At 39.9% G+C, this 26,166-nt stretch overlaps 2 protein-coding genes across 2 annotated transcripts in view; both read right to left on the bottom strand.

Annotated features, from left to right (window-relative positions):
* Positions 1-3,204, bottom strand: part of helz (helicase with zinc finger) — a 57,884-nt gene extending 54,680 nt beyond the window's left edge. The window contains exon 1 of the mRNA XM_023960442.2: positions 2,942-3,204. The gene's annotated coding sequence lies outside the window, so the exon portion shown is untranslated. The remainder of the gene's footprint in view (positions 1-2,941) is intronic.
* A 786-nt stretch (positions 3,205-3,990) lies between these two features.
* On the bottom strand, positions 3,991-24,382 carry psmd12 (proteasome 26S subunit, non-ATPase 12). The gene is made up of 11 exons (XM_023960450.2): positions 24,074-24,382; positions 22,389-22,448; positions 15,507-15,635; positions 14,237-14,344; positions 13,970-14,074; positions 13,626-13,775; positions 13,370-13,504; positions 11,594-11,706; positions 4,883-5,057; positions 4,709-4,786; positions 3,991-4,585 (listed from the first exon to the last, which is right to left on the bottom strand). The coding sequence occupies exons 1-11, from the start codon at positions 24,182-24,184 to the stop codon at positions 4,376-4,378; spliced, it is 1,374 nt and encodes a 457-aa protein (XP_023816218.1). The 5' UTR covers positions 24,185-24,382; the 3' UTR covers positions 3,991-4,375.
* Positions 24,383-26,166: the final 1,784 nt, after the last annotated feature.

The raw sequence follows: 26,166 nt of genomic DNA, 5'->3' as shown, positions 1-26,166 counted from the left end.
ACCACAGGGCGGTGCCAGCCGGCAACAGCTCTGATTGACGTGTAAATGTCTCCGGACGGCGGCCATCCATATCGAGTGCCAGCAGCTGCCAGCCACCCGGTAGCCCGCAGTTATCTAAAAACAATCGGGTCATTCTGTACCCTTGGTCATTCGTAACTCAGATTTTGAGCACACATAATCCTCAATTTACAGATTTTTGTACAACAAGCCTCCCAAGAAACCCAGCAAGCGCAATCCCCCAGGGCCCAAGAAAACGAGGATCCAACCGCAGCAGGAGTCTTCATCAATGCATCATCAATGCCGTTTCCCTAGAATTTGCAGGACCCACGGTGGGTGAGATCGCCAGATTGACATGTGGTCATCGCCAGGCCCCTGGCCCATCTGTACTGCCCGGGCTGCAACCGTACACTGTCTATCAATCGGATGGTGGCAGTGGAATGGCAGCACGGTAGCAGGGGAGTGGCAGTCTGTAATCGGCCAATCCTCAGACGATTTGGGGGAACCTGAAGACCCTCCCATCAGTCAAATGATCGCAATGCTGCCTTTCCGCCGCCCGTCTGTCACTGAACTACCATCGTGCGACCTTCAATGTGCCCTGGCGGCCACTGACCAGTGTCACAAAAAAAGTTGTCCGGTCGTCGTCAAATATTTCTGTTTTTCCTTAAAACCTCCCCTGGCGGCCGTGTAATAATGTGACAGCCGCCTCACAATTACAACTGCGGCCACCTGCAGAATTTGCTAAAAAACTTGCATTTAGGCCGCCACACCGTGGCATTTTGGGATAGGTGACGGTGGTCTTACACAGCAAGAATGCATTTTACTGAACATATCAGGTGATCTCATTGAAAAAGAAAAGAAAAGTGAGAACTAATAAACATGACAAGCCAGTTTCATTTACAAGTATGGCAAAAAAAAAATTGCTGGTTCAACAATATCTTTCTTCAGTGACATTTTGCTCAAATTCAAGAAATTCTTAACATTTTAATGTGGATTTTATGCCTATTTAGCACCTAATAATCAATGTGGTTGAAATCAAATTGAAATAAACACATGCATCGAAATGTGTGTTGTAAATATAACAGGTTTTTTTTTAATTCCTTTAAAGTAGGTCTGTCTTTCCAATAGCAGTAGTAATAGTTGATTTTAGACAATCTTCTATGTGGTCAGACACTTAGCAGGAACATAAACATTTTCCTTAATTAGGATACTGAAAAAGTTAAAAAAGTTAAAAAAAAAAAGCACCTCTAAAAATCCTGCCACATGACTTAATTTATAAGGGAATCTGGCAAAAATGTAGCTGCCTATGAAAAATTAGGATATTCAGATTAGACCCATCACACCTCCCAACTTTAAATATTTTTGGCCTGTAAACTCAAAACTGCTCAGCCACTATCACATGGTAATTACACGCATGAGCCGTGTCCTAAATTCCATACATTTTTCAAAGTCGAACTACTCAAAAGAAAAACAATTATCAGACACTGTTGACATTAGTTTCTTCTTGCTCAAATTTGCTGAGTTACACGACAAAAACTAAATAAATGTGATAAACAAAAAGCTTTCAGAAAGCTTGCCCCCATTTTAAATTTTTTAAAGTAATTTGTAATTATTTTGAATTATTTTATAGGGAAACTGGAAAATCTCTAGACTCTGCAAAATAGCATACAGTCCAACAAACCTGGACTATAAGCACATGAGTATAAAGTTGAACTAAACAAAAAATAATAGTTTTTTTTCCAACAAAAGTCCAGGTCCATCATTTTTATACTCGCAGCAGGTCACAGTATACTGACAAATGCATTTACAAATTTTGCCCTTAAAAATGGACATATGAGCGATCGAAATAAAAAAAATTAGGACAACAAAAGAAAATCCCTAAAACTGAAGAGGTTTACATTCAGCAACAGTCATTCCATCAAAATGCAGCAGCAACATGAGGGGCCTACAAAATAAAAGCCCAATGTTATCCCCAGAATGTCCATTTTTGCACATCACCCAATCCTAATTATAACGTTACTATTAACAAAAAGAGTAAAACATAAAATAAAAATATTGTTAATCAACTATAGCAAATATAGTAAAAGTATGATTACGCCTGTATGTGATGTTATGTGTTAAAACTTCAAAATCTAGAATCTGACGTAATAGCAATAATAAAGTTATCTGGCGGGATGCACTGGACGACTAACTTTTTTTTTTCTTTTTGTATGGTTGAATAGAACATAAGCGATTAGAAGTCACTAAAGTGTTTGGATGGGATGGCTTGATAACAGGAATACAGTTGTGCTTTCATCCTGACTGTAACGTTATTTTTGTTGGCAGCATCCGAAGCAGCAAATTAACGAAGAAAAGAAGAAGAAAGAAAAAAACAATCGAAACGTGCGCACATTTTTTTCAGCAACAACGAGCAGACATTCAAACTAACATGCACTTCTAATATCCCTCTGCTGTAATGGCGTGTTTTCCTCTGTTTTTTTGTTTGGCTGGAAAACTTGCCCATGACTCCTGCTGCAAATCAAGCCGATGACGGCAGCGTAAAGCTGTTAAAAATGATTTCACACGCACAGTCGGAGCTCACTTAATCTACTCGCTTGGGCTAAACAATCGATGTTGCTACCAGAGAGACTAAGAGTAAAAAGCTTTCCAAGAAACACGACCTTTCTTGGCTCAAAAATATCTGGCAAAGATCACAAGAATAGCTGGCTAGTTTGCTCTTGTTAGCGAGCTAGCTAGCTAGGTTCGCCGAAACAAAACGGTTTGGGGCCTGACATTATGGCTCGCTGTTTATGTGCATATTATTTTTACGACACATTGTTGGAGTGAATGCATGGACTTGAATAATTCTCTGTCGTCTTGGTGATGCCTGAAGGGGATTCTTGTCGGTGCCTCTGCGACGTTAAGAGACATTTAAAAGGACTAAAAATGGGAAGTCAACACTTACCTAGCTTTACTTTCTACGCCATCTTGGATCCACTTGTCAGTCCATCGCAAAGCATAGTGGGATGTACTGAGCTGAAGGTTGAGAGGACTGCGCGAGAGCGCGCGCGTGCATGCGTGCGTAACTTTGCACTGTGTTCTCTATAGAGTAAAGAAATATGAAAAACAGATAAAGCAGCATGTAAAATAAACGCCTTTTAATCTATTGGAATCAGTTCTGGCTGAAGCCTTCAAAAGCGTCAATTATATAAGAGCGTTTGCTGCAATGTTTATACTTCCCTAAGGAAGTTCGTGCTAACAGCAAAAAAAACCTCCTTATTTGTCACATGAGCATTTCTGCTATAGCCTCTGAGTGTACACCACATGGCACTAAAACAGTTTGTCTGCAGCTTTTACTCATGATGCAATATGCAAAACATGCAGACAGCATTGGTGAGAGGATTTTAGGGAGGAGACACGTTTCCACATTGCATCTTTTTTTTTAATCAGAAACATTTTTGACTTTGGGATGCAAGTGCGGCACAAGTTTAGCTTTTGTTAAGGAAAATAAAATCCACAAGGGCGTACGCTCATTTATGAATTCCTTGCCCTTTGATTCTGCATACAGAGAAACCAATTCAGATATCAGCATACATTGACCTACTTTGACCTTTTTATCAGCCTCAAACTGTGAAATGATTTTTTCATAAAAATGCTGCTCAATTTGTGAAACTGAAGAGGAACGGCTGGATTGTATGAACTGACTTTTTAATAAAGAAAACTAAGTTTTAACTTTAGCCCTTGTGCCATCTTGTGGGGTCCAGATGACCCCACTTGCAACGTTGGGACCCCACAAAATAGCACAAGGTTTAAAGAAGCACATTATTCCTCGCAAAAATAGTTTCATTTCCAATTGAGAACAATGTTTTTAGGGGTTCTGTGCTCATAGAAATGGCTGCAGAACATGTGTAAAGTAACTGTTGCTCCAGGTTGGACCCTGAATGCTTTTCCTGTAGGCTGTGATCACCACCACAGACAGTCTATACATGTCACTGTGTTTAGATTACACTGAGATATGTGAAGACAATTCAAGTTTATTGTCATTAACATTGAAGCTAAAACAAGTTCACCAAACAAGTTTATTGTTTGCCTTGCTAAGTACAGTACACAATGAAAACAACAGGCTGAACCACGTTTTCATAAAGCAATTGAAAAAAAAAAACGAGGATGTAATTTTCCATCAAATGGTTGCAAAGGTCATTGGGTTAAATGAAAACCAGAAAGATTTGTTTGCGTTACTACACAGTAAAAACAAAACACTATTGAAAGGATGTGTCTTATTTTTCCTCAATTCTGAGACTCCAGTTGAGCTGCAGTCAAACATTGCTCAGTTTGCTGCGTGTTCAAAAGTACGGGTGCCCAGCAGAATCAAAAATAGAAAACAAAGAACGTTGTTGTATCACTGCAAGTTGTGGATCATCTCTTCCTTGGCAATAAGGTGTGTGGTTTTGTTAACCAAAGACATGAGAGAGTTGAGTTTGTGTGACCAATCGTTGAGCAGATCATTGGGGTCTTTGGGTCTCTGAAAGTTGATGATGCCAGCGAGTCGATCCACCTTGGCATAGATGGTTTTGTTTACCACCAGGCTGGAAAGGAACTCCTCTGATTCCTGTTCAAGTATTTAAGAACAAACAGATTTGGTTAAAATCCTTTTTTTCATTTTTTTATTCAAGTTAAACCCTGAATAAAATCCGTTTCTGTGGTTTTAGCGCAGACTTTAAAACTTGCTTACATCGATGGAAAGGTCGAGAAGATTAGCCATCCTCTTCATTGTGATTCTTGTGTAATATTTAGCCATTATTCGGATGTTCTGGGGACAGACCACAAACCGTTACAGGCATGCACATATGAGGGCAGTTTTTCATTGCTCTTCCACAGTTTCTTTCTATTTGCCTTTAGGACTTACATGCTCCACAACTCTGTTCTTCAGGTCTTTCCACCTCTTCTCCCCATCCTCTGAATAAGAAAACACATCCGTGGCTGGGCTGTCCGGTGAGCCATCTCTCAGCTCCTTCCCATAGTCCTCCACCAAGGAGGCCCAGCGCATCAACTCCATGGTAGTGAACTGCTTAAGAAGATCCCTAGGAAGAAAAGAAAGATGGTTTATTTGTCTAATCCAACTCAGAGGGCAAATGCCTCACATTCCAGGTTAGGAAAAGCAGATTTTCTGAAGAAAAGAAAAACTACGGTGCAGGTAGAATACAGGACTTCATTGCACTTTGAAAAGAAAATAAGGTCCAGTTCTCTGAACCGGATGAAAGGATGTGTTAAGAATGTTAAGTTAAAGCCTTTAAATCCTGTTTAAACCAAATGTAAGACAAACTAATATGCAGCATATTAAGTTGGGGTTTTACACATCACACACTCACCCTTTCCAAAAACTGAATATTAAGCCTGCACAATAAATCACAAATATACCGTTATTGCGATATCAAGCTGTGCAATACGCCTATCACAAAAGACCGTTAAGCCATTTTCTCCCCCATCAAATTCATTTCTGTCTCTTCTATGTATTTTGGAATTCATATTCATTTATTAACAATTGAACCAAATTGTACCAATTTCTATACTAAAATAGTTTATCGCTTTTTTAAAAAAATAAATAAAGTTTGATTTGATTATCTGATCATAAACATTTGTCTGTTTGAAAGTCTGTCACACAGCTGCCGTGCTTTTCTGCGCAGTGGTTGGGTCTCTGCCGTTTAGCACTGCTGCAGCAGCAGCTCTGCGCTCTTCTTCCAAACTGCTGTTTAGTCCTCGTTCTAATGGAAACAACCGTGTTTTGCTGGTTTAGATGTTGTTGGTGTGTGAAGTTTTGGGGGAGATTAAGGCTGAAAGTTCAGCGCAGCGTGGAACTTTTAACCAGACTGAAAAACTTCAGCTACATGGCGAGAAATGATTTACAACCAGTTTGTGAGCTTCAGAAATCCCAGATTATTAATTTTTATTATTTTATGGAGACAGAGGAAAAATAGAGATCGTATTTATTAGGTCTTATTTCAGGTATTATTTAAGACATCCTAATACTTGTGAAAAGATCCAAAGCCATCCTGTGTGTATTCTGTGCCAATATTTTAAAATTAGAGAATAAATTCATTCAAGTTTTACTGAAATAAATTATGTTTAGGTAGAGGTGTAACAATTCTTTTACACCACAATTTGATTCAAACCATAATTTGTGTTTGCTGATGTAATTCATTATAGATTTTGGTTCATTTTGATCAACCCAATTCATTGACCTAAAATGGATCCAGGACATCTTTAGCCAAAAATTCAACCAGTCTGACTCAGAGAGAAATACCTGCTACTGAACAATGCATGTGAAGTTTTCCAGATTCCCTTGGATTTCTTGCAATATAATCAAGTGAAAATGAAATATGTGTAAAGGTATAGGTTGATTTGATTAACAACTCAGACAGATCATTCTGGTAGGATCATAGGAATGATAATAATAATTATAATAATAATAATGGATTGGATTTGTCTGCGCTTTTCCAGACACTCAAAGCGCTTACAATGTGTCCATTATTCATTCACTCCTCATTCATACTTGGTTATGGTAGAGGCGTGGCTGCCAGTTCGCGTATACGATCCCTCTGACCATCACCGGGATCATTCATGCACATTCATGCTGGTAGGCAGTAGCGTTAATGGTCTTGCCCAAGGGCAACTGGGTGGTGTCAATTGCTTGCCTGTTCCCTGTATAAGTAATAACAAAATAAAAGAAACATAAATAAAAGTATTAATTATTAAAAATAGTAATTTTCCCCCCAAAAGAAAGACATAATTTTTAAGCTACATTTTTTGATTTTAGACAAAACAAAAACCTGGAATAAAACTTCAGCACGTTCACTTTTTCTTTTATCTTATTAAAAACGAATATAATGTTGGTCCTGGACTGCTCCATCATTTTTAGTCTACACTTTTTCTTTTACGTTTTCAGTTGTTGTGTCCCTCGTGATTTTTGTCAAGAGTGTGTCTTGGCTAAAAAAAATGTTTAAAAAGCGCAGCTTTAAATAATGTGATCTAAACAAACTACCCATCATGCTTTCAGTTGAAGCCATCTAATTTTGCAAACCAAAGTTTTAAAACAAAAACCTACATATCAGCAAAGAATGAACTTCTTGATCTATGGATTACAAACCTGGTGTCATCATCAAACTGTAGCCTCCAATTTACCTTTTATTTCCAAAATCCTTGAAAAAACTGTTGCTCTTCAGCTCCGTGCTCATCTTTCCAGTAACAACATCTATGAACACTTTCAATCTGGTTTCCGCCCACTCCGTAGTACAGAAACAGCTCTTTTAAAAATCACAAACGACCTCCTCTTAGCTTCAGACTCCGGTTCACTGTCCATTCTCATTCTCCTTGATTTAACCGCTGGTTTTGACACCATCTCCCACAATATTCTTATTCACAGACTTCAAACTATTGGTATTTCTCACACCCCTCTGTCCTGGTTTTCTTCATACTTATCAGACCGTAGTCAATTTATCCACATTAAACCTCATATGTCAAACACCTTCACACACTCTGCTGGTATTCCCCAGGGCTCTGTCCTAGGTCCCCTTCTCTTCATCATTTACATCCTCCCTCTTGGTTCTCTCTTCCATAAACACAACATTAATTTCCATTGCTATGCGGACGACACCCAGCTCTACATTTCTACGAAACCCTCCTCATCACTTCCTCCTTCCTCCCTTACCCTCTGTCTGCAAGAAATCCATTCCTGGTTCTCTTCCAATTTTCTGCAACTCAACAGTTCCAAAACTGAAGTCCTCCTTGTAGGCACTCCATCCACTATTTCCAAATCCAATAGCTTCTCCAACTCTATCAACGACTTCTCTGTTCTTCCCTCCCCCCAGGTAAAGAGTCTGGTGTCATCCTCGACAGCTCACTTTCGTTCCAATCTCATATTAATAACATCACCCGTTCTGCTTACTTTCATCTCCGCAATATATCTCGTCTCCGCCCTTCTCTCACACCTCATACAACTGCTGTACTTGTTCATAGTCTTCTTACGTCTCGGATCGATTATTGTAATTCCCTCCTGTTTGGTTTGCCCAATAAAACTCTCAAAAAATTGCAGCTTCTCCAAAATGCTGCAGCCCGCATCATCACCAGGACCCCGTTATCCCACCACATCACACCAATTCTCCAAAACTTACACTGGCTTCCCATAAAACAAAGGGTTAGTTTCAAGATTCTCCTCATCACCTTCAAAGCACTCCTTAACCTGGCTCCACCCTACATTTTCTGATCTTCTTCACATTTCCATTCCCTCCCGATCTCCGTTCCACTTCCTCTCTCCAACTCCATGTCCCACCTGCCCGTCTTGCCACCATGGGGGGAAGAGCTTTCAGTCGCTCCGCCCCTCAGCTATGGAATTCTCTTCCTCCAGATTTACGGAATACCGACACACTGCCACTATTCAAATCCAAACTCAAGACTCGTCTCTTCAAACAATCATACAGTTAATCCATTCAGTTAACGCAACCTCATTTGTCTGTTTGTCTGTCTGTTTTTCTATCCTATAATTTTTATGTATTTATCTTAAATGTTTTTTTTTATGTCTTTATGTTTACTCATGTTTTACCCTGTTAATTTCTTATTGATGTTTTATTCTGTTTTTTCATATTTTAACCTTGTACAGCGACCTTGGGTGACTTGAAAGGCGCTTGAAATAAAATTTATTATTATTATTATTATTATTATTATTATTATTATTAATAACTGCATGACTGCAGGACGGACCGCTTCAATGCTTTCAGATTAGGAAAGGCTCGTGGGTAACACCTTTACGGGAACCCAAAGTAGACTTCTTCTTTCTGTGCAGTTTGGTTTTCTTAAACATGGTAAAAGTTTTTTTAATCATAATATTATCAGTTAGCTCTTTCTCTCCCTGTGAAAATACACACCTCACTGAAAGCGAGAAACTGTGGGCACCACTACAATAAAATGCTTGAAAAATATAGCAATTAGTCAAATATGACAAATCTGTCATGTGTGTTTGTGTCATCACGGCAAGGCTGTTGTGTTTAGTAAAGAACAATAAATCCCATCTTTAATTTCCATGTCAGCTCTGACAAGTCCAAACCTCTTTAGCAAACACACAGCAAACACTGTAACCCGAGGTTTTAGCAGAATCATCAAACCAAAGGACTTTTAATCTGTCAGAAGTTACAAAACACTAAGGAGAAGCAGCAACAAAAAACTGTTAATCTAGAACCACAACCTGCAGCTGCCATAGTGTTTGAGGCCCAGGCAACTAGTGAGGAATAAATATCAGTCATGTTTGCAAGAAGAAATAATAAAGAACGTTGAAGTTGCATTTAAAGGCTTAAATCATGCTATTCTTACACCTTTCAGAGTAAACTATTTCTATATGTTAATATATTACTAAAGAACAATTTTTTAAAATGAAATAGGAGTTATTGTCACAACCCTTTTTCCTACCCAGAAGTAAGACTTCTGTCTCTGAGGCTCCGCCTTTCGCTACGTGTCGGTTCCGCCCATTTCATGACGTCAACCTAGAGTCGGCCTCAGCAGCGTGTCAAAAACAAACATCTGAACTTTTGCAAAGATGGGTGTGCATGTTGTGCATATAAAATAAACGTGCTTAGCTCCGTGGAGAAAGTGGGTGTGTCTTAGCCTGGGGGCGGTGCTGACAGCACAGACTCTTCCTGGAAGGGGCTGTTCCTCACTTTGTGATGTCACAATGTGAGTACTCACTCATTTTCACAGATTGGGAGGGGCTGGGGCTCAGAAAGCAATTTTTTAGAGGAATACTCGGAAATGCGTGACTGGATCAAAATACCACTTTGGGTTTTTTTTTTGTGAAGAATTAAAATTATAATACACTTAAAAGCTCAAAAATGATGATACTATAGAATACTATAATGTGTAATTGGGGATGTGCATTAGTCACTGATGCAGCCAGTCAGGTCTACAGATAAAAATATTTGGCGTGGGGTGCAACTTTGAAAAACTAAAAAAAAAAGTACATTTAAACGTTTCTGTGTCAATCTGTTATTCAGCAGAGGAGAGATGTGCTTCCACTCGAGAAAAATAACAGCCTGGCTGCTAAAACCTTGGAATTTTCTTGATGCAAGTTAATTGTACGTTTAGTACAGTGGTCCCTCATTTACTGCAAGAGTTCCGTTCTAAAAGTAACCGGCCATAGGCCCGCGATCTGCAAAGTAGGAGGATTATAGACGTAAAATTTCTGCCACCACATTGAGAACAAAAGTCACAGCTTTGAAATCAAAGTTTCCTAAATTACAAACAAAATGTTCAGTTTAAAAAAAAAAATACCTTGTTAAACTGCAAATGAGCAGGCAAAACCACTAGATTGGACAGAATTTAAACAAATGAGCATGAACAATCTTGTCTGTGATTGGAAGTCTGGTGGCACAAAGGGCGTAACTCAGAGTTGAGAATTTCAAAGATAGAAAGAAAGTGAGATTCAAGGCACAACGCTTCGGAAACACGGAAATGCATTTCAACACCAAAGAAAAGGTTTCTTAAAGCAAACTTAGGATTCTCATATCATACTGTTAAAAAAAAAACATTTTGTTTACAAATGAGGAAATTTTGATTTCCAAACTTTGACCTTTGTTCTCAGTGTAGTGGCAGAAATATTACTTTAACAGTTTAAAACTCCTCACTAAACACTTAATGCACTTTTCTCTTTAAAGGGCCTATATCATGGGAATTCTACTTTTTGAGCTATTACGTGTATTATAATGTTAAATCCTCACAAAAAAAAACAAAGTGGTATTTTGATCCATTCCCCCATTTCTGAGCATTGCTGTAAAACCTGCGCTCTGATCACCAGCTCTCCCCAAATAGGTCCTGTTAAATCAGGGGTCTCAAACTCGCGGCCCGCGGGCTATTTGTGGCCCCCAAGATGATATTTTGCGGCCCCTGCCTTTATATGAAAGTTTAATGTTAATGCGGCCCGCCAGTCTGAATGACACCTTTTCAGCGTTGTGTTGAGCTGACGAACCAACCAATCATAGTGGAGTAAATGACTCTTGGGGGCGTGGCATTGACCGGGCTTGAAAGCAGGGGAACATTTAAGACGGGACCACATTAAGGAGTTCTTTACTTTCCTTTTTAGAACGTGTTTATTCGCTTGTAATTTTCTAAATACTTGCAGCCGGTGCTGAACTTTTCTCTGGGCCGCACAGACCCGGAGGAAGGTTTAGGTTTTGGTTACGGTTAGGCACGTTAGGCAAGTTGCGTGTGTGTGTGTTGAAGTTGCGACCCTCCCTCAGCTAGACCCTGCCTTCAGTGGCCCCCAGGTAAATTGAGTTTGAGACCCCTGTGTTAAATAGACTGAAGACAAAGATCTGCTACCAATCAATAACGTCTCTACAAAGGCATTAAACTCAACATTATGTCCCACTAAGAGGGTTAAAGGTCACATCCAGAGGAAACATCTGCAGAGAGTGAGATAGATGTCACTTTACGAGCACATCACCGTCGTTTTCGCTTTTTTCTGATGCAACAACTCGGAAAGTGGACATCCAACTTTAGACCGTATGTTTATATCCGATATTTATCGGGTGTTTTAATGTCAACAAACCAGCATTTGTTACAAGAGAAACCATACTTGTATTTAGGGATTTCCTCCAACTTCTTGTCGGCACTGATTCTGTGCACGAGGTCCGACTGCTCGTTGTCATAAGGAGAGAGGATCACATACAGAACCACGCTCTTCAGGGCCTGCAACAAAATCATCATTTATTTAGAAACACATTCTTGTTGCCTGTGGCAGTTTAGAAAAGTAACATTAGACAGAAAGACTACCAGGTCCGGAGCACATGTTTGGAAAGAATCGTTTCCAAAAAGAAAAAAAAAAGAAAGAAAAAGACATTAAACCGTAAATGGATCATGATCCATTTGATCCGTCTGTCTTCTCATTATGGTAAACAACGCATGAAAACACACTCATTGGTCAGTTTGTTAGGTCCACCTTGCTAGTAGAGGGTTGGACCCCCTGTTGCCCTCAGAACTGCCTCAAGCCTTGGTGGCATTAATTCAATAATGTCCTGAAAACATTCCTCAGAGAGTTTAGTCCATACAGACCTGACAGCATCACGCAGTTGCTGCAGATGATGCCAATCTCCACCACATCCCAAAAGTGCTCTTGTGCAGTGGTCCCCAACAACTTTCTGGCCATGGACCGGTTAACTGTCAGATATTTTCATGGACTGGCCTGTTCTGGGCTAAAGTCTGAAAAACCTATTTTTCAAATTGGCCTGAGGGTTTGGGACCACAGTTCTACTGGGTTGAGATGTGGTGACTGAGGAGGACATTTGAGTCCAGCGAACTCATTGTCATTATCAAAGAAAACAGTCTGAGATGATTCCAGCTTTATGACATGGAGCATTATCCTGCTGGAAGTAGCCATCAGAAGATAGTACACTGTGGTCATAAAGGGATGGACATGGTCAGCAACAACTCAGGTAGGCTGTGGTGTTGGAACTATGCTCAATTGGTACGAAGGGGCCCAAAGTGTGTAAATAAAATATCCCCCCACACCATGACACCTCCACCACCAGCCTGGACCAATGATAGATGCAGGAAGGATCCATGCTTTCATGTTGTTGACTCCATATTCTGACCCTTCCATCAGAATGTAGCAAAGAAATGGAGACTCATCAGACCAGACAATCTTCTATTGTCCAGTTCTGGTGAGTCTGTGTGAATTGTAGCCTCAGTTTCCTGTTTTTAGCTGACAGGAGTGACACCCGGTGTGGTTTTCTGCTGCTGTAGCCCATCTGCATCAAGGTTGGACGTGTTGTGCGTTCAGAGATGATCTTCTGCAGACCTCAGTTGGAACCAGTGGTTCTTTGAGTTCCTGTTGTCTTTCTATCAGCTGGAACCGGTCTGACCATTCTCCTCTGACATCAACAAGGTATTTCTGCCCACAGAACAGCAGCTCACTGGATATTTCCTCTTTTCCTGACCATACTCTGTAAACTCTAGAGATGGTTGTGGGTGAAAATCCCAGTAGATCAGCAGTTTCTGAAATCCTCAGACCAACCCGTCTGACACCAACAACCATGCCACGTTCAGAGTCACTGCAATCACCTTTCTGCCTCATTCTGATGCTCGTTTTGAACTGCAGCAGACCGTCTTGACCATGTCTACATGCCTAAATGCTTTGACTTGCTGCCATGTGATTGGCTGGTTAGAAGTTAGCATTGAGAAGCAGTTGGACAGGTGTTCCTAGTAAAATGGCCAGGGAGTGTATGATTGGCTGTGTTTTACCATTACTGATCCCTCAATGACACTGATATTGAATAAGAAAAATCAATACATTAGGAACTTAAAAGTGAATGAACTGCATCCTGACTTGAAAGCGTTAGGAAAACACATCCACCTGTTGCCATTCGCTGCTCTTCTCCAGGATGCAGGGGGTGTCATAAATAGCCCTGTAGTGTTTGCATATGGACAGGTAGGAGTCTTCATGCTGATCCACTTGAATCATCAGGTTGTAGTACTTCAGCTTCAGCTCCTGAGAGATCAGAAGGGAAATAATGGAAGGGTTTGGTTTTTATCTTTGTTCATTAGAGAGGCTTTTTGAAAGCAAACCATTGAAACACAACAGAACAATGTCAGATATTTCAGCTTCTCACCTCAGTGCCCTCATCTTGAAAGAATTTGGTGTTTATCTTCTTGCTGATGATCTGGGTGCGAACGTAATCCTTGACAGCAATGCAGAGCCTCATCTGTTCCAGGATGAATTCGGCTTTCTCCTTTTTTTCCATGGAGCCGTACGTTTCAACCTGACCAGGGAAGCAAAAGAAGAAGGATTTCTACACAGAAACACACATCTTAAGACAAGTTTCATTTAAAAAAAAACAACCCCTGTTAAGTCTATTTCGCACCAGTATAATAAATAAGCCATATTTGCGCCACATAGCTATTTCGTAACACTTTTGTTCAAACAGAGAGGTAATAAGTTATCTCAGCTTCTCACCTGCAGCTCCTGAAGAATAGCAGCAGCCTCTTTGACATCCCCATTCTGCTCCTTGATGTTTGCCAGAGTCTTTGTTAGTCTGGCACGCTCAATCTCCACATAGATCTGCAGGGTTCACAAAAAGACGCAGTTAATGAAGTATTCGTGTCTCTCTATACAGCAAGATGGTGACCCTTAGCTCCATCACTCTTTTCTTTCTACACACAACGTGTGAGGGAACTACTGCTGCGTCCCTGAGACCGCCCAATGAAAGGACGGAAGCCAAACCTTGCCAGCAGTGACGGTGCGCAGTGTGTCGATAAGCCTCAGCTTGATGGTCAGGTCACTCATTGCGTCCACATATTTGTAGCATTCCTGCACCATTTTGGCAACAGCCTGAGAGAAAGAGCACAGCAGAATAATGCTCAGAGGTTCCAGTAACAAGCACAACACCACCAGAAAAACTCAAACCAAATAAACCATTTGGGCAACATTTTACCGCAGAGTTTTAGGGCCACCAAAAAAAAAAAAAAAAAAAGGAAATTTCCAAGATTTAAAGTCGCATATTTACAAGAAAAAAACCCTGTAAACTACGAGACTAAAGTGAGCGTACAGAGCAGCAAGTGAACGTTGTGCAGCAGCAGAGCAGACCGACTAAACTTAGTCTAACAGTTAAACAGAATGTTAATTGATAAAGTTTCAAATGTTTGGAAGCTCATTTGTTTGATCGACAATTTATTGATGTTTTATTTAATTACGGGTGGCTTTCAGGATCTCTGCAGTCTGTTGATGAAGACATCGGTGTCCCTGCAGATGTCCACTTCAATCCTTTCTTCCTCCACCAAACCCAACATCTCTACGTCTGTGTGACGCTTCCGTCTGAGGAGCAGCACTTTTTGGCATTTTCAACGTTCTAATGCTAATATAACAGACTATTTTCATTCCTCTTTATTGTTTCATGATGAAACAGGACTTTTCATCTGCAGGGGGGGGGCGTATGAAACACCGTTTCCTTCCACTTTGGTGTTTTTTCTACACATGACAGATTCATGACGTAAGGTGACAAATGGACTTCTGGGTATTTGAATGAAAAGGGAGAATGAAGTTGCGATCCTCTGCACCCAAACATGTCTCTGAGTTCCATATTTTACATATAAAACTCCGCTTTACCGACACTGAACCCCGGAAAGCTGGCTACACTAACAAGAATTTGGTTTTGAGTCGCCAAAAGGCTCATAATTTCTTTGTTATTTGAAACCTATCCGTAAATAAAGCTTCACAAAAATGCTCCACATCTTTCATCTTCAAGCGAGGCTCCGATAAACAGACAACGTTGGGGTGTTTCCTCGTTAATTTATGAAATTTTTCTGGTAAACTAACAACTTTATTCTTGTAATTTAACAGTTATGACTACCGGTATTTTTCTTATAAATATACGACTTAAAAGCGTAATTTAAAAATAAAAACTGTAAACTGCCCCTAAAACTCTGTTGTAACAAATGTTTGTAAAAAAAATTAAAAAATGTGTTTTTATTTCTGAGTCATCACAGACACTGACCTGTTTGAGCTGACTCCTCCTTTTGGACAGCAGCATGATGTTTTCATTTAGCGCATCCCAGTCCTTTGCTTCATAACACAACTGGACCACAGCAACAAGGATCCTGGATGTGGATATCATATCTGACGCCTGCAAGAACCACACAGACTTACAGTATTTATATTAAAAAAAAAGTTTGTTTGTTTTTTAAACCACACACCCAAACCACAGCACATTCTTTGTTTCATTGACGTTTAATGGTTTATAATTTTCCTTCCATCTTACTGCACGCAAAGTGAATAAGCCTAAAACATTTCAGAATTAAATGTTATATGTGTCAGTTCCTGCAGTCCTTAATGCAAACTGTTTGTCCTTTGTGCATAAATTGTGTTGTATAAACAATCTGTACAAAATAGTTGTTCCTTTACATTAAACTCAAACTCTTAATCTTATTAAACGCACAGCTAAGCCTCACTGCAATATTACTTTTTTTTTTTTTTTTTTTTTTTTTTTTTAATGTTAAACAATTAATTTATTAATTTATTATAACTTTTTTTTTTTTTTTTTTTTTTTTTTCTTCAAGTTTCTTTTTATTTGAGTATTCAGCAACATATACAGTGTAAAAGACATTCAAACTTTTTTTTTTTTTTTTTCCCTTAATACCCCAAACAAACAAACAAACCCCCCCTGTTGCACCCTAAAGAAAAATAATTAAATACAATAAAAAAAGATTTTGCTGAATGGAGTAACAGTGTTACCCCTCAGAAAGAAGCGATGGATCAATATCTTTGATCTTGCTCAGAACTGGCTGCCAGACATTAAAAAACCCTGCAGTACAACCCTTCATTGAATATCTGATTTTTTCTACGGTAAGATGGCACATAAGATCCACAAGATATTTCCTAAAAGTAGGGGGTTGTTTGTTTTTCCAGTGTAGGAGGATTAGCCTCCTGGCCAGAAGTGTAGTGAAAGCGATCACACTTTTGGATTTACTTGGAAGCCGCAGAGAGAACTCTGATACACCAAAAATTGCAATTGAGGCCTCAGGAGCCATGTGTGTCCCCAATGCGTCAGAGAGAAGTTGAAAGATGTTGTGCCAGAAGGCCCTTAGTGTCGGACAAAACCAAAACATATGCGAAAGTGTACCTGGTACCCTATCACAACGATCACAATTAGCATTAAGGTCTGGTTTGATTTTAGCTAACTTTACTTTGGACCAATGCAGTCTGTGAACCACCTTGAATTGTATAACCCTTTGTCTTAAGCATATAGAGGATGAATAAATATTCTGAAGAGCAGTCTGCCATACATCCTCTGATAGGTCCGTAGCCAAATCTTCTTCCCACTTTCTTTTGGTATGAGTCAGTGGATCTGTGTTTGATGAGTTGATTGCAGTGTATATTTTGCTGATGAGTCCTTTTGACTGTGGATTAAAGGTCAAGATGTTTTCAAGAAGTGAGTCTGGTGGTCGCGAAGGGAAATGGGTGAATGTGGTAGATAGAAAACTTCGAAGTTGAAGGTATCTGAAGAAGTGAACATCAGGAATTTTAAATTCATTTTTTAGTCTCTGAAATGAAACAAATTGACCTTCGATGAACAGATCCTTCAGGGTTCTCAGACCATTTGTGGACCAATATGTAAAAGAGTTATCAGTTATGGAAGGGAGAAACATAATATTTTTCACAACTGGGGCATAGATTGACATATTTTTAAGGTGCAGGCTTCTCCTAAATTGTGCCCAGATTTTAAGTGCATGTTTAACTACTGGGTTCTGTGAAATTTTGTCGAGGGATTGTGACAGTGGTATTGTTGAACAAAGTAGAGAGTGTAAAGAGGCAGATTGACATGACATTCGTTCAAAATTTAACCATTTAAGATCCTTATGACTTGATGTCTCTAGCCAATAAAGTAATGTACGGATATTTGCTGCCCAGTAATAGTATTGGAAATTGGGAAGTGACATTCCCCCATAATCTTTGTGGTATTGTAAAATATTTTTGCGAATGCGGGCAGTCTTCCCATTCCATATAAATGATGAAATCAGTTTGTCTAGGTTAGAAAAGAATGTTTTTGTTAAAAATAAAGGTATAGACTGAAAAAGATATAGAAACTTAGGTAGGATGTTCATTTTAACAACATTAATTCTGCCTCCTAAATAAATTGGTAAGGATTGCCAGCGTTGCAGATCTTGTTTTACACTATCTAACAATGGAATAAAGTTTGTTTTGTACATATGTTTATAATTGCTTGTGATCCAAATCCCTAGATACTTGAATTTATGCTGGCTTAATTTAAATGGTATGGAATTTGACACATCTTTTAGTGCAACAGGATTTATGGGCATCAGTTCACTTTTGTGCATATTTATTTTATAACCTGATATTTTTCCAAACTCACGCAAAAGTGTGAATAAATGAGGAAGGCTGTATAGGGGATCAGATATATATAGTAATGTGTCATCCGCGTACAGAGATACTTTGTGTTCAGAATCCCCTCTCTGAATACCTTTAATAGAATCATCACCTCGAAGAGTAATTGCTAGAGGTTCAATGACCAAAGCGAATAATAAAGGTGATAAGGGACATCCTTGCCTTGTTCCACGTCCCAGCTTAAAAAAAGGTGAAAGATTATTATTGGTACGAATTGCTGCGACTGGGGAAGAGTAGAGAATACGTATCCATGAGATAAACCTTGGGCCAAAGCCAAATTTTTTAAGTGTATAAAAAAGGTAGTCCCACTCCACACGGTCGAACGCTTTCTCAGCATCAAGCGAGAGAACTATTTCAGATGTATCTGGTGGAGAGGGATGATGAAGAATATTTAAGAGTCTTCGAACATTATGAAAAGAATGACGATCTTTGATAAACCCTGTTTGATCATCAGATACGATAGAGGGCAAAACAGTTTCCAAGCGATGTGCTAGTATCTTAGCAAAGATTTTACTATCTACATTTAATAACGAGATAGGCCGGTAAGAACTGCACTCTAAGTGACTTTTACCTTTTTTATGTATCAAAGAGATAACAGCCTGTCTCATAGTCTCTGGGAGAGAACCTGAGAGGGAGGAGTCATCATAGACTGAGAGTAATATAGGGGACAAATCTTTTGCAAAGGTTTTGAAAAATTCACTTGGGAAGCCATCTGGTCCTGGTGATTTCCCACTTTGCATAGAATTTATGGCCTTCTGAATATCTTCTGTTTTAAAAGGTCTCTCCAGATTTTGAGATACTTCCTCATCTACTCTAGGCAGATTAAGCTTGCTAAAAAACTTGTCAAAAAGTACTTGATCCTTTTTAGATTCTGAGGTGTATAACTGTGTATAATATGTATGAAACCTTTGATTAATCTCTAAAGGGTCAGTTAACTTCACATTCTGTTCAGTGTTGATGGCTATAATAGCCTGAGCCACTTGCTGATGACGAAGCTGATGGGCGAGTGTTTTACCTATCTTTTCCCCATGTTCATATGATTTATATCGACATTTATTTAAAAGATTTTCAATCTGCCGTGTAGTCGACAGATTATATTCGGTCTGAAGAGCTAGGCGCTTTTTGAACAGGTCAGATGAAGGGGAGTTAGCTAGCATATCATCTAATTGGAGAATATCATTTTCAATCCTCTTAATCTTTTCAGTTAGAAGTCTTTTCGTTCTAGCACTATAAGATATAATTTGGCCTCTAAGGTATGCTTTTAATGATTCCCAAATTAAGCTAGAGGACATTCCAGGGGTGCTATTACGTGTGATATATTCCTTTATTTCCTTTGAAATAAATTTAACAAACTCTCTATCTGAAAGCAGTAGAGTATTAAATCGCCATGGTCGATATTTATTACCTGGACTTGGCATTTTCAATGTCATTAACAATGGTGCATGGTCAGATATAACTATTGCTTGATATTCACACTTATTGACTAGAGAAAGTAGGTTGCTATCAAGGAAAAAATAATCAATTCGTGAGAAAGTTTTGTGTACTGGTGAGTAGAAAGAGTAACTTCTGCTATTGGGATTCCGGAATCTCCAGACATCAAACATTCCATATGTTTTAAGAAGCTGGTTGATCACTTGTGATGCCTGTGATGGTTGTGTGGATTTAGGCGAACTACGGTCAAGGGAAGGAGTTAGTACACAATTTATATCACCTCCGAGGATGAGATGGTGCGAATCTATGTTTGGTATTCGGGAAAAAATTTCAGTAAAAAAAACACCATTGTCCCAATTAGGAGCATATATGTTTGCCAGTATAACAGGAGTATTATTCAATCTTCCCACTACTATTATATATCTTCCAGACGGGTCAGCTTCTACTTTAGTCATGTTAAAAGAAATTGATTTTTTAATGAGAATGGCTGTACCTCTGGATTTAGAATGAAAGGTAGAATGAAAAATATGTCCCACCCATCCCCCTCTAAGTTTGGAGTGATCAAAGGTGTTTAGATGAGTTTCTTGGAGGAAGGCAATGTCAGTATTCAGCTGCTCCAAATGTGAGAGCACCTTCCTACGTTTTAATGGATGATTTAGTGATTTGACATTCCAGCTAACAAAATTAACTGGGCAACAGCCATACTGATTATTGAATAACTGACTAGCCATTGGCTATGAAAAACAGTATTTTTAAGGTATTAATCTGGGCAAGTAAATACAACCTGTAAGACATGAGATCTCATCACTTTAACAGAAATAGATGCAACAGATGAAAATAAAATAACTTTAGGTGCAACAGGTAACCCACCCCACCCATCACCAACAAGAACATGGTGATCATAAACAACCCTCTTACAACAAAATCCACACATTATGTGCTTGTTAGAACTCTAGCGTCCAGTTTGCTCTGCAAAAATATTTAAGAGTAGAAATACCAAAAAGCCTTTTAACATCTGACATTCAGATTAAATGTCCAAAAATGGTGCAGGTGAAGAGGTCACACACAAAAAAAAATATATATATATATATATATATATATATATATATATATATATATATATATATATATATATATATATATATATATATATATATTGAATTAAAAAAAGTTTAATAATAAAAAAAAGGGAGGAAAAGGTATGGTTCATTCCGATCATAGTTTACCTATTTATTCAGATTACCATCCTTTTAGTAGTCATATAGAGTGGAAGTATGATTTGTGTGTGACAGATGAGCATTTCCGTCAGTCTCCCGGTGTGACAAAAAACCCCACAGGAATAACGTAGATGAGGAAAAAATTGAGGAAAAAAAAGAAGAGAAAATAGTAAAAAATAATCACTCCTCAAAGAATATTTCCCTTCACATACGTCATGGCTTGTGCTGCATCCTTAAATCGTTTTTCAATTCCATTGTGTGTAATCCGCAGCTGTGCCGGGTGAAGCAGCCCATAACGCACGTTCTCCCGTCCACGCAGAAGCTTTTTTACCTCATTGAAGGCCGCCCTGGCGCTGGCTACACTCGGTGGATAATCGGGAAAAATGAGGATGGTGGCACCTTTGTAGAGGAGAGGACCTGCAGCTCGGGCACGGCGGAAGATCTCAGTGTAATCCTGATCGTAGTGCATCTTGGCGATGATCGCTCTGGCTTTCCCATCTGCTTGTCTCGTCTGTAGAGCGCGGTGGCATCTGTCAATCAGCACTTCTTTATTGATTTTCAACACCTCTTTGAGTAGTTTGGAGATTGAATCGGGTGTGGTCGGAACTTCCTCGGGTACATTCAATATGCGAATGTTTGATCTCCGCATGCGTCCTTCCATATCCACACACTTTCCTTGGAGGATCGACATGTGTTTTTCCAGCTGCTGGACAGATTTTTGTAAAGTTGTTATGTCATCTGAACACCCTGAAAGTCCTCGCTCCATCTCTGACACAGTAGATTGAATTGCTTTCAACTCTGACCGCACTGTGGCGGTGTTGTTGGCCAACTCTGTTCGGACCGCTTGCATCTCCATTTTCACCTCCCCGAACTCCTTCGCTATCACTTTTGCGAGCTCCGTCTGGAAGAGCTGGGTGATTTCTGATTTGATCGAGGCCAGTATGTCGCTCTTCAGATCTAGAAGTCCCGTCTCAGACAGTTCACACGGCTCCATTGGTGCTCCTAGCTCTTCAGGTGGTGTGCTAGGTGTGGAGCTAGCTGAGTCTGAGCACGCTTTGCTAGCAGAGGCAGCAGCTTTGCCCGTATATTTATATTTGCGGAGACTACTTGCCATTTCAGCTTGTAGAATAAAATCCAGGCGATGAGGAAAGAAGATAGGTTGCTAAGCCGCACGAGTTTTCTTGGCACTTTTTAGAGTATTATGGCTTTTTTTGCTAATTTATGCAGAGCACGCTAAACATGCGACCTACTCCATTGCCTGCTCGCTAGCGCCCCGCAATATTACTTTTTTGTGTCTTGAGGAAATGCTTCAACTGTTTCTAGTTAGTGATTTTGTGATTAAATTGCAGAAAAAGTGTTTACTAACTGATAAAATCCCATCAAAACCTGCTTTTTAAAGGGGATCACAAAGCATTAAATCTTCCACTTTCGGCTTCTCCCATCAGGGGTCGCCACAGCGAACAAGTCGCATGGTAAATTTGGCAATGTTCACAAAGCATTAAATAATATTGGTGTTTATGAAATTCATTGGAACAATACAGCTGATGAAAAGGACAACTAAAGAGCAAACTTTAAAAAACACATTAATACTTGATTACATTCCAGTAACAAACAGACAGATGGCAGGGTTTTTATTCTCTATAAATAAATAAAAATCCTGCTTTCTACTTTAAAGTTGAGAAAACAGAACTTCTTCAGAAGGCAACACTTTAACCCTACTTAAAGTACAAATTTAATGCTGATGCTTTTCACTGTTGGACGAATTGATTATTGCTTTGACTGTGAGGCCATCAAAAACCTTCAAGTCAGGCTCCATTCTGACTTACCGTTCTGGTTTGCTTCTCCAAAGACAGCAAGCTCTCGACGGCCTCCTGCAGCTTACCATCCTGAAAAAAAACAAAAAAAAGGCAGATGTGCACATATTCACGTGAAACCAATCACAAAAACAGATGGAAAGTCATGCTGGCCACATGTAGTCGCTGCAGAAAAAAAGGCACATTGCAGCAGTGCTTGCAAGTATTTTAACCCTAAAGAATAAAAGCAAAAAAAAAAAAAAAAAACAATTCCAAAATCACCTTGTTTGGGAAAAAAACTGCTTTTATTTATTTTATATATATATAAAAACGCCCCTCTCATCCTCCGCGGGTGGTTTCTCCTCCAAGCTCGGGTCCTTTACCAGAGGCCTGGGAGCTTGAGGGTCCTGCAGTATCTTAGCTGTTCCTAGCACTGCACTTTTCTGGACTGAGAGGTCTGAGGTCTTTCCAGGTATCTGTTGTAGCCACTCCTCCAGCTTGGGGGTTACTGCCCCGAGTGCTCCAATTACCACAGGCACCACTGTCACCTTCACTTTCCAGGCTTTCTCCAGTTCTTCTCTGAGTCCCTGGTATTTCTCCAGTTTCTCATGTTCCTTCTTCCTGATGTTCCCATCGCTTGGCACTGCCACATCCACCACAACAGCTTTCCTCTGTTCTTTATCCACCACTACAATGTCTGGTTGGTTCGCCATTACCATCCTATCAGTCTGGATCTGGAAGTCCCACAGGATCTTTGCCCTCTCATTCTTTACCAACTTCGGAGGTGTTTCCCATTTTGACCTTGGGGCTTCCAGTCCATCTTCTGCACACATGTTCCTGTATATTATTCCAGCCACTTGATTGTGGCGCTCCATGTATGCTTTACCTGTCAGCATCTTACACCCTGCAGTTATGTGCTGGATTGTTTCAGGCACGTCTTTGCACAGTCTACACCTTGAGTCTTGTCTGGTGTGGTAGATCTGAGCCTCTATTGCTCTGGTGCTCAGGGCTTGTTCCTGAGCTGCCAGGATGAGCGCTTCAGTGCTGTCCTGTAGGCCAGCCCTTTCTAGCCATTGGTAGGACTTCTTGATATCAGCCACTTCAGTTATGGTCCGGTGGTACACCCCATGCAGGGGTTTGTCCTCCCATGAGGATCTGTCCTCCAGCACTGTATCCTCTGCCCTTTATTGCTTGAGACATTCACTGAGCACACTGTCAGTTGGGGCCTTGAGCTTGATGTATCCGTGTCAGATCAGGGTGTATATATATATATATATATATATATATATATATATATATATATATATATATATATATATATATATATATATATATATATATATAAATTACACACAAACACAAATGTTTTTGACTAATCCCAAAAAATGTAAAGGGGAGGAAAAACAAGTTTTCTTCTTTTTGTTTCCCATGATGTAGTTTTTTAGTTATTTTTTCGAAGTAAACAGAAACAAAGAATCTGAATTAGAACATATAAGAGAAGAAATCCATCAACATGATAAGACACGGAAGGATACAGGTTTGCGGTAAATAACTTTTCGGAAAGATAGAATATCGCCAAAAACATGTAAAAGTTCACTGAATTTGTTCATGATTGGCTTTCTTCTGGGCTGCGCTACGACTGTAAACGTTAAATGCTAACGTGAATGCTAACACAGGCGGCGGATAGCGCGACACAATGACTCAGCCTTCTTACTTACTTTAGCCATCTTTTCACATTCCGGGAGACGCTGATCTACAGTCGAACTGTAGTCGACCTCCATTTTCACAATCTTCCCATCGGATCTTTCCGATCGTTCGACTTCAGTCATTGTTGTAGTTTAATTAGCGGTGGTGGTTCTCCTCGAGCGATCAGTTGCAGCCACGAACTATTTTGATGTCAAATGAACGAGGCTGCCAGGTGACCAATCAAAGAGAAGAACCGAAGAGCTGTCCGCGGCGCCTGAAGGACCCACTGAGGACCCTCCACAGCTTTCACTGCTAGTAGTCAGCTTAATCCCGAAGTAACTGTTTGAATTGACTACCCATGCTTAAATAAATAAATAAATAAAGTTTTCAATAAGATTTTTATTTAACTTATATTAATTACAAAAGACGGAACTAAATTAACTATTACAAATCAGGGCTTGATTACACACATTTTTGGAGCCAATAGAACAACAGAGGGAAAATAACTGCAACTTCCATATGTAATGACTACAGTCCGTCAGTAGATGTCCTTTTTAGCTTTCATTCACCTCTGTTTCCAAAGGTAGCTTTTAAATTGAGTAAATGGGCCTGATTAATTTTCATGATTTGGTGAAGAGTGAGTTGTCTTCACCTCTAAATTTACATCAGTTAGTTTACACCCACGTCAGAATCCTTTATTTTCATTGCACATAACAATATAACAAAGTTGTCACAGCTTTGGAGTGGTAAATGCTGTAAATCTAATCCTAATATGTACAAGAAACAATTAAAATACAAGTATGAAACAAATAGAATAAAGTGGAGTGCACTAAAGTGCAGCATAATAAATATTGTGTGCAGAGGTAAATGAAAGTTAGTTAATGCACACATAAGACTTGTCAATTTGGAGCAGAGTGGGGAGTTCTGCTGCATAATGCAGTATATAGAGTGCATAGTGAACAGTAGTGTAGTGTGTGTAGAACAGTCAGAGTGGGGTGTAGTTAGTGGAGGTATGTGTGTTCAGTATGGTAATTGTCTGTGGAAAGAAGCTGTTCCTGAGTCTGTTTGTCCTGGTTCTGATGGGCCTGTACCTCCTGCCAGAGGGCGTCAGGTCGAGCAGAGGGAAAGCAGGATGGGTGGAGTCAGTGGTGATACTAGTCCCTCTGCTAAGGCAGCTTGACTGGTAAATGTCCTTCAGTGAGGGGAGAGGGCAGCCGATGATCCTCTGCACTGCCTTTACCACTCTCTGGAGCCTCTGCCGTTCTGCTTCAGTGCAGTGTGGAGACCACACTGTGATGCAGTCTGACAGGATGCTCTCGATGGTTTAAGGGTAGAAGGTTACCAGCAGCTCCTGGCTCACATTGTTCTGCCTGAGTCTTCTCAGGAAGTACAGGCGCTGCTATGCCTTCCTGATGACAGCCAGGGTGTTGATGGAACATGTGAGGTCAGCCGAGATGGTGGTGCCCAGGAGGGTGAAGCTGTGGACTCTTTCCACACAGTAACCGTTGATGTAGAGTGGGGTCTGGTCTGCTCTGTGTTTCCTGAAATCCAAAATGATCCCCTTGGTCATTCCCAGAGATCAGCCCCACCACAGTAGTGTCATCTGCAAACTTCACTATGGTGTAACTGGTGTGGGCTGGTCTACAGTCAGTTTGCTGTATAGAGCGAGTACAGCAAAGGACTCAGCACACATCCCTGTGGGGAGCCTGTGCTCAGCGTCCAGGTCGAGGAGAAGTAGGGTCCTAGTTTAACTATTTGTGATCTGTTGATCCAGGTACAGGTGAGTGGGTGAAGTCCTAGGTCAGACAGTTTGCTGACCAGAATGTCAGGAATGATGGTATTGAAGGCAGAGCTATAGTCCACAAGGAGCACCCTGGCGCAGGTGTCTCTGTGTTCCAAGTGGTGGAGGGTGATGGACAAAAAGGTCTAAATGTTTTAGTTTTGGTAAACTATGAAGAGATAACTCTTAATGGATTGTTGGAGCATTATAGGCAGCTTATTCAGGAGCTTGGTATAGTAATGCTAACTGTGCATCGTTTGTGAAGGAGTTGAATAAAGTTTGAATGATCCAACTGTTTTTAATTCGATTGTATTTAATTTATATAACATTACAAAAGATGGAACT

The sequence above is a fragment of the Oryzias latipes genome, chromosome 1, assembly GCF_053564925.1.
Source record: "Oryzias latipes strain Hd-rR chromosome 1, Olatipes_Hd-rR_3.1".
NCBI lineage: Eukaryota > Metazoa > Chordata > Actinopteri > Beloniformes > Adrianichthyidae > Oryzias > Oryzias latipes.
Note: the sequence above shows the minus strand (reverse complement) of the source record. Positions and strands in the feature narration are given on the sequence as shown.